This window comes from Macrotis lagotis, chromosome 8, assembly GCF_037893015.1.
Source record: "Macrotis lagotis isolate mMagLag1 chromosome 8, bilby.v1.9.chrom.fasta, whole genome shotgun sequence".
NCBI lineage: Eukaryota > Metazoa > Chordata > Mammalia > Peramelemorphia > Peramelidae > Macrotis > Macrotis lagotis.
In genome coordinates this window covers 96,964,502-96,978,695 of record NC_133665.1, presented here as the reverse complement: position 1 = coordinate 96,978,695, position 14,194 = coordinate 96,964,502, and the positions used below count along the sequence as shown (strand labels likewise).

Below are 14,194 nucleotides of genomic sequence, written 5' to 3'. Positions count from 1 at the left end.
TGAATTCCCTTTCCTCTTCACAGAGTGTTCTCAATCTATAAAGCTAAAAGCTCTAGGTAAATGTGAATTCTCATTTTCTGAAATTCTCTCTGTCTATAATCTTGTCTTTATATCTCTCCCAAGCTACAGTTCTCCTTAATCTGTTCTTTACCCTTCTTGTGCCCTGTAAATACCTTGGTTCATCTCTTGTCTCCTATTCTATTATACCCATTCTGGTCAATCACTTTAATTATGTACTATTCACTCTTGGAATATCCTTTCACTGTTCTTGTCATGCTAAAGATTGGAACTTTAGAAGAGATTTACTATCACCTTTGAGGCAGGTAAGTGGCACAGTGTATAGAACTTTGGACCTGGAATCAGGAAGACTTGAACTAAAATCTGGCCTTAGGCACATACTAGCTGTGTGACCTTAGGCAATGGTAACAGTATCTATATTTTAGGGTTATTTTAAAGATCAAATATGGAAATATTTGCAAAACTCCTAGAATACTGTTTTTTTTTTTTTGCAAGGCAATGGGGTTAAGTGGCTTGCCTAAGGCCACACAGCTAGGCAATTAAGTGTCTGAGGCTGCATTTGAACTCAGGTCCTCCTGCCTCCCAGGCGGGTACTCTATCCACACTGCACCACCTAGCCTGCCCTGTTGTTGTTATTCAGTTGTTTTCAATAAGTGTCTGACTCTTGTGTCCCCATTTGGCGATTTCTTGGCAGAGATACTGTTTTGCCTTTCCTTCTCCAGCTCATGTTACAGATGAAGAAGGGGCAAATCAGGTTAAATGACTTGCCCAGGGAGCTAATTAGTTTCTAAGGTCAGATTTGAATTCAAGGAGATGAGTCTTCCTGACCTCAGGCCTGGCGCTCTATCAGCTATTCTACCTGGCTACCTTGGATAGACTCCATTAGTATTTTTGTTTTTTCCCCTTTCCTGGAAATTCCAGTCTTGCATTTTCAACTTGCCTAATGACTTCCCTCCCTGTTGGCCTACTGGAACTTCAAACTCTACATGTCTTAAATTGTATTATTTTTCTTCCTCCTACACCTGACTCTTCTCCTAGCTTTTCTGTTTTCGATGATGGCACCACAATTCTCTCAGTTCTCCAGACTCAAAATCTGAGAGTCATCTTTGACTTTCCCTGATTCCTTATCCATCACATTGAACCAGTTTCCAAGTAATCTTCTTGATTCTTTCTCCATTCTGTATCTTTTCTTCTTTCCTCTCCCATTGTCACCATTCTTGTTTAATTCTTTTTCTTGTTGACTAGATTATTATATTAGGCTTCTAACAGATCTCTGCTATCAGTTCTCCTTTCCCTACTTTCTTCTTTACTCGAATAATCTTCCTTCCTCTTCATATACTTTATACTCAAGTTAAATAAAATTAAAATGGTTATTTGTTCTTTTTTTCCCATTCTCCATGGTGTGTTCCTCCTCCTTGAGTCATCTGGTATATAAGCAGTACTTTTTTAAAACGAAAAAAAAGAGCAAAAATCAGAATAACCAATTAACACATCAAAAAAAAGTTTGAAAATATATGTAATGTGTACTGCTTGTAGATCTACCTCCTCTGCAAAGGGGAGAAGACATTCTCATATTTATTTAAAGACATGCTTGTTTTTTGTAATTTTGCAATATTTATTTTGGATTGTTTATGGTCTTTCTATTTGCATTGTTGTAGTCATTGTATATATTGTTTTCTTGACCCTACTTCCTTTATTCTGTATTAGTTCATGAAGATCTTTCCATGCTTCTCTGTATTTATCACATTTGTAATTCTTTACAGCACATTAATATTCTCTTATCTTCTTGTACCACTGTTTAGCTATTCCCCAATTTTGGGGCACATCTATTTTTTTTCTAATTCTTTGTTATCACAAAAAAGTGCTGCTGTAAATATTTTGATGTATAGAGGGACTTTCTTTTTTTTTTTTTATCAGTGGCCTCCTTGGCTTTTATTCTTATTCTGTTATCTATTTCTTCTCTATATTCCATATCTAGAATGGACTTTCCTTCTATCCCGTCCTTGAAATTCTTCTTTGACTTCAAGGTTCAGCTCAGCTGTCATCTCCATAAGGAACAGACTTGCTTTTCTCCATCCCAAACTGATTGCCTTTCTGCCCTAGATCCTATCTGGCAGCATCAGACACCTTCTCCTACCTCCTTGCCAATGCCTTCCTTTCTTTTGCCTATCTGGACTTTCTGCTAACCTTTTGTCTGATGATCTTTCCCTCCTAAGGAGAACCTAAAGTTGCCACTCCATTCCAATCCTCAAACTCTCTCCCCTCTTTCCAATAGCCATAGGCAGGGTCTTACTTTTTTACTTACTGCTATCCCTAACTCTACCCCTTTACTGTGGCTGGAATCTTGCCCCACTCATGGAATGGCAGCCTCAGAAAAAGGCTGGGGAGTTGGAGTAGGAGTGTGATGGGGAATCTTCTTGGGGAGAAACCAAATAAAATAGAAGCTGATATTCTTCTAGTTAGATGTTGCAGATGTAAATTGCTTTCCCATTTTACAGATAGAGAAGCTGAATCTTGGATGATGTGACTTCCTCACAGTCATCCTCTTTAGTGTGGGAGGCAAAATTCCAACCCAGGTTTCTGTTAATTCTAAGTCCAGAACTTTTTTCCTCTTACTAAGCCACCTTTCATAGTCATAGGTACTCAGGAATGTTGGTTGAATGAATGTGTGAATGAATAAAGGAGCCAACATGACAGAAACTAAAGGAAAGTTATTTTGAAACTTTGTCTGAAAGAGATATTGTGAATTATAAAGCAAGGGCTGATTACCAGAGTCTGAAGAGGTATGGTAGACTATGAGGTGAGTGTCCCAGTTTGAACAGAGAGATAGACTGAAGCAGACCATGTGCTTTAATAATTGGATTTAGTTTTAGTGTTTACTCCTGATGCTCTGGTGTTTATTCAATGACATAGGTGTTAGGAAATCATTCAAAACAGGGCAAAGTTGGGACTGTGTTTGACTGGGATTGCTTCAGTAATCTTGCCTGGTGCTTACCTCTTTCTCCCAAGTGATATTATTAAAGGGAAGAGAACAACAGTAGGGGGAAACATGTTGGATCATTATGTTTCTAATGTTTTGCATATAGTAAGGACTCAGTAAATGGATTTACTCCATTATTGAGCTAAATAAAATTAAAACCTTAAAAGTATGAGGGAGAGGAGTAAAATGACTATTCAACTCAGACGAAGATTGGTTGCTAAAATCCTTTTCCAAGGTCTCATGTGGGGACCCTGAATTAGCTATTCTTCTGAAGTAGCTAAATGTAGTGGAGATGAATTTGAGGTTGAGAAGAGAGTGTGGTACTAGCTATTCTTCTGAAGTATCTAAATGCAGTGGAGATGTATTTGAGGTTGAGAAGAGAGTGTTGGATATGTAGAGGAGGAGGTTGAACAATTTGAGTAAAAAATGGTCAGGACCAAAGTCAGACTGCAGGAGGGCAAGGAGAGAATGGATGCTAAAAATGACCCCTCCTATTGGAGTTCAGCAGGGAAGAGAAGGAGAGTAACTCATTTATATTTTCCTTCCTCCTAATGTCCAGGATTCACCTATCAACAAGCTGCTCTATGCCCGAGACATTCCCCGCTACAAGCAGATGGTAGAGAGGTACCACTATGGGGATTGGGGCTTAGAGGAACTGGGAGTGAACCTACCAATTGGGAGGGTGGACAAACATTCTAGAGGGCAGAAGTTGGAAGTGTTGGGGTGGGTAATGGAACAGAGGGAGACTCCAGCTAGGGCAGCTCACTCATTCTCCTCTATAACTGTGGTCTCTTGGCAGGTATTATGCAGACATTAGGCAAACTATCTCAGCCAGTGATCAGGAGATGAATTCAGCCTTAGCTGAGCTGTCTAGGGTAAGGAAAATGTTTGATTCTTCAGGGTGAGGGTGGGTGGGCTGGGCTTTGTTCCTGCCCTGCAGTAGGGTTTGGTAGCATCTTGCTGGTGTGGACCTCCAGCACCTCTCCAAGGAATACTTACTTCTTTTTTAAGGATCACCTGCTCCATTCCACTCCTAGCTGTTTTGGATTGGGTCAGGGTCCCCTGAGAAATGGAATATAGTCTCCCAGTGTCTCCCTTTTGTTCTTGTTTCTGAAGCAAGCATGTAGCCCTTTTCTGAGTTTGCAGACATTTTTGCTACTTGTCAATTTGGTTCTCTCCCTTCCTCTCCTGGTTTAAGGGAAGCTTGGTTTGAGATGGGCTGCTCACTGAATTTTAGAGACAAAAAAAACTATCACGGAGCTAAACCCTCTTTCCCATCCCTTATCTTGTGTGTATGGTGTGCATGTGTATGTATAGCCCTTGGCAGTTTATATATAGACAATGTTCATGTCCATTATCTTGAAGGCAGGTTGATTATCTTCCCCTTTTACAAATTAGGAGACTTAGATTATGATTTGCCTAAATTCACCAGTTTGTAAGTGGCATGTTTGGGATTCTTAAATTCATTGCTTTTTTTTCAGTTCCCCCCCCCACCCACCCAATGGTTCTCATTGGTCATTTCAACCTATCTCATTTACAAGATAGAAAAATAATGACTAGAAAGGCTGTGACACGCCAAAGTCACTTACCCCAGTGACAGCACAGGTCTCATTTCTCCCCACCTTTTAAAGGGGCAACCAGTACCTGAATTCAAATATGGCCTCAGACGATTCCTAGCTGTGTGACCCAGGGAAAGCCTTTGTTTAAACTCTCCCTCAGTTTTTTCAACTGTTAAATCAGGAAAATGACAGCATCTGCCCTCCAAGGTTGTTGAGGGGATCCAGTGAAATAATATTTGTAAAAAGTACTCAGCACAGTAACTGGTGCCTTATGAGGACTACATAAATAATTGCTTATTCCCTTCCCCTAGTTGTCAAACACATCTGTTTTGTAGTTATGGTGGGTCTTTTTATTAAAGCCATTCATACTTGAGAAAAAACTGGAACTTGGCTCCCTCAGCTTCACAATGTGTGTGTGTGTGTGTGTGTGTGTGTGTGTCTGACTGTATGTCTGTCTGTCTTTGTGTCTTTGTGTCTGTGTGTCTGTGTGCCTGTGTCTATGTCTGCCCTCAGTGCTTCTAACCTGCTCTGGGCACTGGCCAACACATGGCAAACTCTTGAGGTCTATGTGCTGGGGCGCTTCCTCCTTAGGATTGCTCCCTGGTCTGGCCTTGCCCCCATATAACCTGAGGTTCTGATCTTCCCTCTTAGAATTATTCTGGGGACCTCAGTGCCTTGGTGGCATTACATGAACTCTACAAGTATATCAACAAATATTATGACCAGGTGAGTAGGTCTTCTTCGAGATTGCAGGGATTCTGATGGCAGGGCTGGTAGAGGATGGGGAGCTGAGGTTCTTGGTGTCCTGGATCCCTTGTGATCCCTTAGGAGGGATCTCTGGCATGGTATGTGGTGGGGAAGGGGCAGCCTTTCCTCTCTCTTCTGCACAGAAGCCCCCAGTGATTACCATTCTCTTCTTCCATTATCCTAGTGCCTCTCCTACACAGAGAACCCCCAACTGATTATCATTCCCTACTCCCATTACCCTTGTGCCTCTCCTACGTAGAGGTCCTCACTGATTATCATTCTGTACTCCCATTCTTTTAGTGCTTTTTTTACATAGAGACTCTTATTGCTTATCTTTCTCTACTCCCTTTACTTTAGTGCTTCTCTGAATAGAGGCTCTCACTGATTAACGTCCTCTACTCCCATTTACCCCAATGCCTCCTACAAATAGGCTCCCACTGGTAAACATTCACTACTTCCACTACTTTGGTACTTCTCCAAGTAGAGGGTGAAAGAGACCATTGGATTCCAGATACCTTGCAGGAATGGTAGGGGTTGGACTGGTCTGCTGCTCCTACTTCACCCCCCCCACCACCTTGTAACTATTTGGAAATTTCACTTTGTCGCTATTTGGGAGCTTCATCTTGGAAGGCTTGCTCCCTTATTCCCAGATCCTGCTCTCTAATTCTACCCCCCCCCATGGGACTGGAATAGAGTTTCCCTGGGGGCATTAAACACCTTAGCTAGGTCCCCTATTTTGGTCTGAGAGATTTTTGCTGGAAATTTTTCTCTCATAGACCCTCATTCCTGTGTCACCCCCCCCCCCCCTTATCCTAGTGGCCTTACCTTAAAGGAAGCCTAATTCTTTGGTGAACATTTCCTAAACCTTAAACCAGATATAGTGCAGATGCTTTCTTCCTAGTATGGAGGTTTGGGAGTATCCCCTTGTCTGCCCAGATGTCATTGCAAACTCATTGTTTATCCTTTGGAGTTCCAATAAATGCTTTATAGTAATTTGTTTGTGGCACTCCCTCCTCCTTAGCATGGGTCTATGGGCAGGGTTGGAGAAAGTGGGGATGGTGGGGATGAAAGTAGGAGGTGGTGGGGATGCTAGGGTTTTCTCATAAAGGCCTGATAGGGAAAAAATAGTCATGGTAGTGATAGATCTTGTTAGCTTGAAGCTCTTCCCAGTTTTATTCCCCAGAGGGTTGGGGTCTGTATTCCTGCCTGAGGACTCTGGACGATGTCTCCTTTGAGACTCACAGTCCTGGTGACTGGGACCTCTGGTGTAGCCCTCTTCTCTATCCCCCTCCTTCCCCCAACTAGAGCCATACATTCTTTGAGGCCTCTCCTGTTCTCTGCTGTGGCTGACTGTCAAAGGTCTGCCTTTCAGATCATTACTGCCCTGGAGGAAGATGGCACAGCCCAGAAGATGCAGCTGGGTTACCGGCTCCAACAGATTGCTGCTGCTGTAGAGAACAAAGTCACTGACTTGTGACCTCCCCTCACCGAGCTGGTCCTGACAAGCCCTCTCCCTCGACTTCCATGGTCTGGATACACACCCTGCTGTGGCCTCAAAAGCCTGAGAAGTGGACCCTCCCACCTCCCCCACCAGGGTGTCCTCATTCAGGAGGAGGGCCCTGGCACTGGAAGAAATGTTCTTTTCTGACTGATTTTCCAAGCAGAGTTTAATGGGAGTAGCAGGTTCTGGGCTTCCTGAAGCTCTGACCTCAGGCCCCTCAAGCTCTTTGGCAGTGGCCTCGAGCCACATGTGGAGATGCCCTCTCCATGAGCTCATTAGCCCTCTAGGATTTACCTTCTCTCTGCAGGACTGAGCTGGCCCTTGTAGCTGTCCCTGCTTGGACTGTGGATGCAGAGTTGGGGTTCAGTTTTCCCTTTGGGGATGGACAGGGAGAACAAAGGATGAAGCTCATATAGGATGCTCTGTGGCATCCTACCATTCTGATCTTCAAGGTGAAAGTCAAGGGAGCAGGGATGTGGTCCCATTGCCCTTGCCCAGCTTCCCCCATCAGCCCTGCTGCATTGTGGATCCTCATCCTTTGTGACTCTGAATCCTCTCCCAGGATCCTCACAGACTGATCCCTAGTCCATCTGTGGCTGCTTCAGACAGCAACCTGGGGGAGGAAAATGGGGGAGAGGTGCCCGTCCTGCCCACCACCCTCATAGCCCCTTCTCCAGTGCTAAAAACCTGTCTCTATTGGGAAGAAAACTTGGTATCAAGTCTTGATGAGGCTCTGATCTTGTGACCTAGTGATGTAACTGTAGTGGTGGCCTTGACTGACACCTGGTGATCATTAAAGGATAACACTGACCTCTTGGAGTTGGGCTCTGCTTTTCAGGTATTGTCCTTGTTGGAGGCAGCAGACCTTTGGAGGCCCCCGCTATCCTCAGTGGGCAGTACATTTCACATCTATCCCTTGGAGGTGCCATGTGTGCTTCCATGCCCTGCATAGGTGGTAGTGAGAGTGGCCCTTGGGGCCCTAGAAGGGAACTTGTCCCTGAGCTCCATTGCTTTCTTTTGCTCTTTCAGGAGAAGGGAGATCCCTAGGAGTTGGCATATTAGTGTGAAGTAGGAAGAGGTTAGTGGATTGCTGCAGACAGAGGGAAGGGACAGGTAGGTAGCATAGGACTTGGCAAAGGGCAAGTATGAGCTAGGCCTGGTGGGTTCAAAGATTACCCCCCCCCCCCCCTTTTAAAATATTCAGTAAGCATTTGTGGACCATCAATATAATTCAAACTACTCTAATGAATGAAATTTTAAAATGTGTAACAGGAATAAAAGGGAAATCAAATGTAATTCATTTGAATTCTGAATCAGGAAGCAAGGGAAGATACCAGCGGAGAGCATAAAAATTTCAGACATCTCTTATTAGCTCCAGGCTAATATAATTCCCTATTTATTTCCAACCTGGCTGTGATGACAATCCCAAACCTCAGTTCCTGAAGCTCCCCAAGTTCCTAATGGAAGAATTAGTGGATAGGTGGAGGGCATTTAGTTGTCTGGAGATGAATAAACAGGAAGGGGGGGGTCTTACTGGTGGAGGTTCGCCTGTGATCCCCGAGTTAGAGGAATACAGCATACTTGACATGAGACCATCCATCCAGTTTTAACTTTATTACCCCTGGAGAAGGCAGGGAGGCAGCTACATAGCATAGTAGATAAGAGTTCTGGGTCCGGTGTTAGAGACCTGAGTTCATTACCTCCTCACTTACCAGCCATGGTGATCTTGGTCTGCTTGCCTCAGTTTTTTGATCTGTAAAATGGAATAATATCATCTACCTCCCTAGGGTAAAATGCTTAGCACCTTGCCTTATGGGCAGTAGAGGTTTAATAATATTAGCTATTATTATCTTCTGAAACAGTGCTTTTCAGGTGGTGTTGGTAAGTTTTTCCTTACATCGATCCCAAATCTGCCTCTTTGTAATTTTCATCCATTGGTCCTAGCTTTGCCCTGGGGGGCCAAGGAGAAAAAAGGGGGTACAATGGAAAGAATGCTGGATCTGTTAAATGATTTTCTGCAAGTTACTTACCTCAAAGGCCTCAGTTTCCTTATTTGTAAAATGGACAAATTAGGCAAAATGACCTCGAAGGTTCCTTATAGCTCTGAATTTAGAATCTTCAACCTTTTCTATATAATAGCTATCATGTCATAGAATTGTGATCTGTTTTATTAATGTCTTCTCTAAAATTGAACACAGTATTTTATCTGTGATCAGATTAGGGCACAGTGTAGTGGGATTGTCCCCTTGGAGTTGGAGTGGTAGGGAAAATGGAAAGAACACTGACTCTGGAAGCACGAAGCCTGGGTTCAAATCCTGTTTCTATTGTGTACTCAAATGACTTTGGATTGGTTACTTCATCTTCCCAGGCCTCGGTTTCCTTATTTGTAAATTGAAGGGGTTAGATTAGAAGGCCTTAATATGCTTTACCATCATTATATTTATGATCCTATGACCTCCCCAGTACTGAATGTTAGGTGTTCATTATTGTGTTCTAATAACACATTTACCTTTTTTGGGGCTGCCATAGTATACTATTGATTGCTGTGGAATTTACAGTTGACAAAATTCCCTTGGTAATTAGTGGCAGCTAGATGGTGAGGTGGATAGAGTTCAGATCTGGAGGCAAGACCTTGAGCTCAAATATGGCCCTAGACACTTAAGAGTTTTGTATAAGTCACTCAATCTTATTTGCCTCAGTTTCCTCATCTGTAACAATGAACTAGAGAAGGAAATGGCAAACCATTCCAATATCTTTGCCAAAAAAAACCCTAAATGAGATCATGAAGCATCAGACAGACATAACTGAAATGACTGAAAACAACAAAATCCCCAGATCATTAAAACTTCAGCCCATTATTTCTGCCTTAATCTCTACTTGGTTTTTCAAAGCAAATGTCATGAAGCAATGTGGTCAGGGATTTAAATTCTGAAATTTAAATTCACTCATCCTCTCTGAACCTTAGGTTTCTCCTCTGAAAAGGGGAGAGATTGGGTTACATTATCTTTAAGGACCCCTCCAATTTTAAATCTTTGATCCTCAAATACTTAAAAAATTCAAATGGTACTTTGACCAGGTGAGATGAGAACTTTTTTTTTTAATAATTCAGATCACAAGTCATCCATTTATATGAATTGTGTTAATGTCCCATGAACTCACCACAGAAGCTGTAGTCCACATCCTAGTTTGTCTGAAAAAGATCTGAGGGTTCTGATGGTCTGCAAGCTCAATATGAATCAGTGGTGATAAGGTGACTAAAAGAAGCTAATATGATCTCCATCTGATTAAAAGAGGCATAAATATTCAGAAAAAAATATCGTAGTTCTACTGTATCCAGCCCTGGTCAGATCACACTACCAGAGGATTGTGTTCAGTTACCAGGTACCAAATTTGAGAATCTGGAGAATGTGCAAAGGAAGGCAACAAGAATGGTGAAGAGCATTGAGTCTGTATCATCTAAGGAACTGGGGATGTGGAACCTGGAGAAGAGATGTGATGGAAAGAGATTAGATTCTGTTTGACTCCAGAAGACATCCTTTGGATATCATTTCTGGGTACTTCTGGGTACTTCAGTTTGGCTCCAGAAGACATCCTCTGGGTATCATAGTGTGTTGTCTGTCCAGAAGGCAGACAGAGGTTATAAAGGTAAAACTTTTAAAGGAGAAACTTCCCTTAGAATGAGTTATTTGAAAGTGAAATAGGTTGTCTGCATCTGTAACTTGCAGCCTTAGAGTTGGGAAGGTTTACATTCATGTCATATGTGCTTCTGGGTTCTGTGATTGTGGACAATTTTTTTTTTAGGTTTTTTTTTTTTTTTTTTTTTTTTTGGTAAGGCAATGGGGTTAAGTGGCTTGCCCAAGGCCACACAGCTAGGTAATTATTAAGTGTCTGAGACTGGATTTGAACCCAGGTACTCCTGACTCCAGGGCCAGTGCTTTATCCACTGCACCACCTAGCTGCCCCTGGAAAATTTTTTTTTTACAAGGCAATGGGGTTAGGTGATTTGCCCAATATCACACAGCTAGGTAATCATTAAGTGTCTGAGTCGCATTTGAACTCAGGTCCTCCTGAATCCAGGGCCGGTGCTCTATCCACTGCGCCCTCTAGCTGCCCCTTGGACAAATTTCTTAATTTCTCATTGCCCCAACAACTTTAAAACTATTAAGTTATAGATGTGGGGCAAACCTGCATGGGTAAAGGGAGTTTTCACACTGGGATTTTCTTCTACTGATGAAATCACAGATTTAGATTAATGTGGGAGGAAAATGTAAACACTCATATTCAGAAATGACAGCTAAGGGAAATTTAATGTCTACAACGTCCAAGGTTACTGTGCTGAGTGCTGAAGATACAGATATGAAAAATAACATTGTCCCTGCCCTCTAGGAGTTTATAATCTAATAAAGTGGGATACACATTTGCACATATATGTGTGATATCAGGTAGGCTCTTCCAAGACTGAGTGTTGCTTGACCTTTTTGTTGAAGTCCTCAACTAAAATTTCCCCAAGCATCTCCTTGTATCTGGGTGGTCCTCTTCTAACTGAAGGTGAGAATGGAATCTTCCCCTTAGAATATTAGTCTCAAGTTGAATTTGGAATTTTCTTACCTGGAATCTTTGGTTATTTCTTCTAATGGGTTCATTTTCAGCGCATGGGAAAGTGTTTTTGATGATGGTGGTGGTGGAGTGCTTCACCAATAGTACTTCCTAATACATAGCTGACTCTAAAGTTTCCCTAACTTCAAAAAGCTAAGAATTCAAACCACACAAAAAGCAATCCCTTCTCTTTGTATCAAGGTCATCAAAGATCAGCTACTAATAAGAGTGTAGTTTGCATGAGTTGAGTAACTCAACATAAAGAAACAAGATTGAGTTATACATCACAGGGTGTCATACAACTCTACCTACCTACTTACCTACCCACCTACCTACCTACCACCTACCTGTCTGTCTACCCACTTATACACACACATATATATATAAGTGTGTGTGTATATTATATATGTATATAGATAGAATCATGGGGTTGAAAGGGAGCTTAGAGATCACTCATTGCAGACTGAAGCAGGCACAGATCTGTCAGCAAATTCTTTAATTCAAAGTAAATTCTCTTGTTTCCCAAGGATTTCTCTCCCAGGGTATTTCAGTGTAGAGCTCTGGTGTTGTCCAAACTTAGTTGTCTAGGGGATTTGGCAACAGTCTCAAATTCCTCTTCATAGACACAAGGGCACATAAGCAAATTGTGATCCTTGAACAGCCCTGAACTATCCCATAGTTCCTAAGGTAAATATGCAAATTATGTTCTAATAATAACCCTGGATTACTTTTTTTTTTTAGGCGGATTACTTTTTGATCAGTGTCAAAAAGCTCCAAACATTTTTCTGAACAAACAGTATGTAGGAAACTTTGTTTATTGGTACTGGCAAAGCCCCAAATAAACCAATGTCAAAAAGAAAAATTGAAAATAGTCCCAGGCATTACCCTTGTAACTGGGTTTGTCTCATGATCTGGGCTTTAGCAATACTGGCCAAGGGAATCTCTCCTCTGAGCCAGATCAATTGAAGTTGAGCCTTAAAAACCCTTGCCGCTGATCAAAGGGACTCTGTACTTGAAATCCAGGACTGAAATGCATTCCAAATGCTTTCTATGAGAACTCTGGAGGAACTCACTTCGCCCCCATCTCCCCCCCCCCAAATCAATCTCTTCTTATAGAGGAGAGAGAAAAAAGGAGGCAGGAGAGGAAGTTAAATAAAGGAGAAGTTTGTGTTACTGGGAACTTGGATGTATGATGATCTAATGTTATAATGCATTAGTGGGAGTGGAAAATACACATTTGAATCAAGGTAGTCAGCTATTAGGCAATCTAATTTCTGCATAAAATCCTACCATCTTCAATAGGAGGATTACAGACCATCTACTAGTTCAGCTCCCCACATCACCTCTTTACAGAATAGTTCATTTCATGGTTGTCTAGGTCTAATTGTCAGAATATTTTTTTATTATTGAAGCAAAAAAAAAAAACCACATCTTGTAATTTCTATAAATTGTTTTTAAGATCTGTCTTCTGAAGCAGCACAGAACATATTTACTTCCACTAAAAAAGCCTTTAGTATTTCATTAGCCTGCTTTTGCTTTAAAAAAAATTTTTTTTTTCATTTTGTTTTGGTCGATGCTTTCTTGGATCCTGGCCCTCTTCTGAGGGAGACAATTGTTCCTTTCCAGGCCTGGTGCTTGCCCTAATTACTGGCACACAACAACACTGTCCTTTCCCAACCCCCTCAAACTCCCGTCATCCCCTTTATAACAATTAGAGATGTGACAGTTATTGTTTGACTCCATAAATGTACGTCCTGCAGCTGACAATGGCAGAGGCTGACTGCTGAACTGGAAGGCCCAGCAGGGCCCCTATCAGACCCCGGAGCTGCCCAGACGGTTGACCCAGACCTCTGAGGAATTTTTCTGCCTGGTAAATCACATTTCCTATTCAGAGAGATGGAAACTTCTGGCTGAAGAAACAACTGAAATTAGTGACCCTGGTCCCCAAAAGCACCTGGAATAAACTCAGGGACTCCCCATAAGGCCATCAGAGGAACATCTAGGATTTCCAATCCACTGAGGATATTTCTCCACAACTTGGGATTCTCCTTGACTTGAGCCAAGGTGAAATTTGCAGTATTCCATTTCGTGGGATAAGCTGGCTGTGGGGTACCCACAATGTACAGAAAGAGCCTTCTATTGAATGATGTCAAGGGATTCCTTTGGGATCTCCTAGATGCATTTGATAACTCCCTTTCACCTCAGTTTCTATATCTGGCCTTGTGATGTGGATAGAGTAGTAGATCTGGAGTTAGGAAGACCTGAATTCAAGTTTAACCTCAGTCATTTATTAGTTATGGAACCCTGGACAAGTGACTTAAACTCTTTCCACCTCAGTTTCCTCAACTATAAAATATGGAAAATAACAGGACCTATTATGAGGATCAAAGAGGTAATTTTTTAAAAAGTGCTTGGTACATAGTAAACTCTTAATAGACTCCCTTCCCCTTCCCCTTTTCCTTCTCCCCTTCCCCATTTTCTTTCCCTTCTCCTCCCCTCCCTTCCCATATACTTCCCCTTGCCCCCTTGCCCTTCCTCTTCCCCTTCCCTTCCTTTTCCTCCTTCCCTGCAGTCAGGGCTGATGGTTAGTGCCTTCATTATCAACCTCCAAAGAGCCCTGTCACAACTCTGACAATAGTCAACACTTCAGCCTAATAAGGGAGGAGTACAAAGAAAAGAGAAGGGAGCTAAGCAAAACTAAAAGATGAGGAAAGGAAGAAAAGGGAGATGACAGCTGAAGGAGAAGAGAGGGCAGAAGTCTCTAAGGAACTGGCTGAGTATCAACTAGTCTCT

General features: G+C 42.2%; 1 protein-coding gene across 3 annotated transcripts in view; it reads left to right on the top strand.

Annotated features, from left to right (window-relative positions):
• Positions 1 to 7,947, top strand: part of PLXNB1 (plexin B1) — a 71,363-nt gene extending 63,416 nt beyond the window's left edge. For all 3 annotated transcript variants that reach the window (XM_074197624.1, XM_074197623.1, XM_074197622.1), the window contains 4 exons: positions 3,558 to 3,622; positions 3,798 to 3,873; positions 5,209 to 5,283; positions 6,677 to 7,947. In XM_074197624.1, coding sequence (XP_074053725.1) covers positions 3,558 to 3,622; positions 3,798 to 3,873; positions 5,209 to 5,283; positions 6,677 to 6,781 — 321 coding nt within the window. In that variant the 3' untranslated portion in view covers positions 6,782 to 7,947. The remainder of the gene's footprint in view (positions 1 to 3,557; positions 3,623 to 3,797; positions 3,874 to 5,208; positions 5,284 to 6,676) is intronic.
• The last annotated feature ends 6,247 nt before the right edge of the window (positions 7,948 to 14,194 follow it).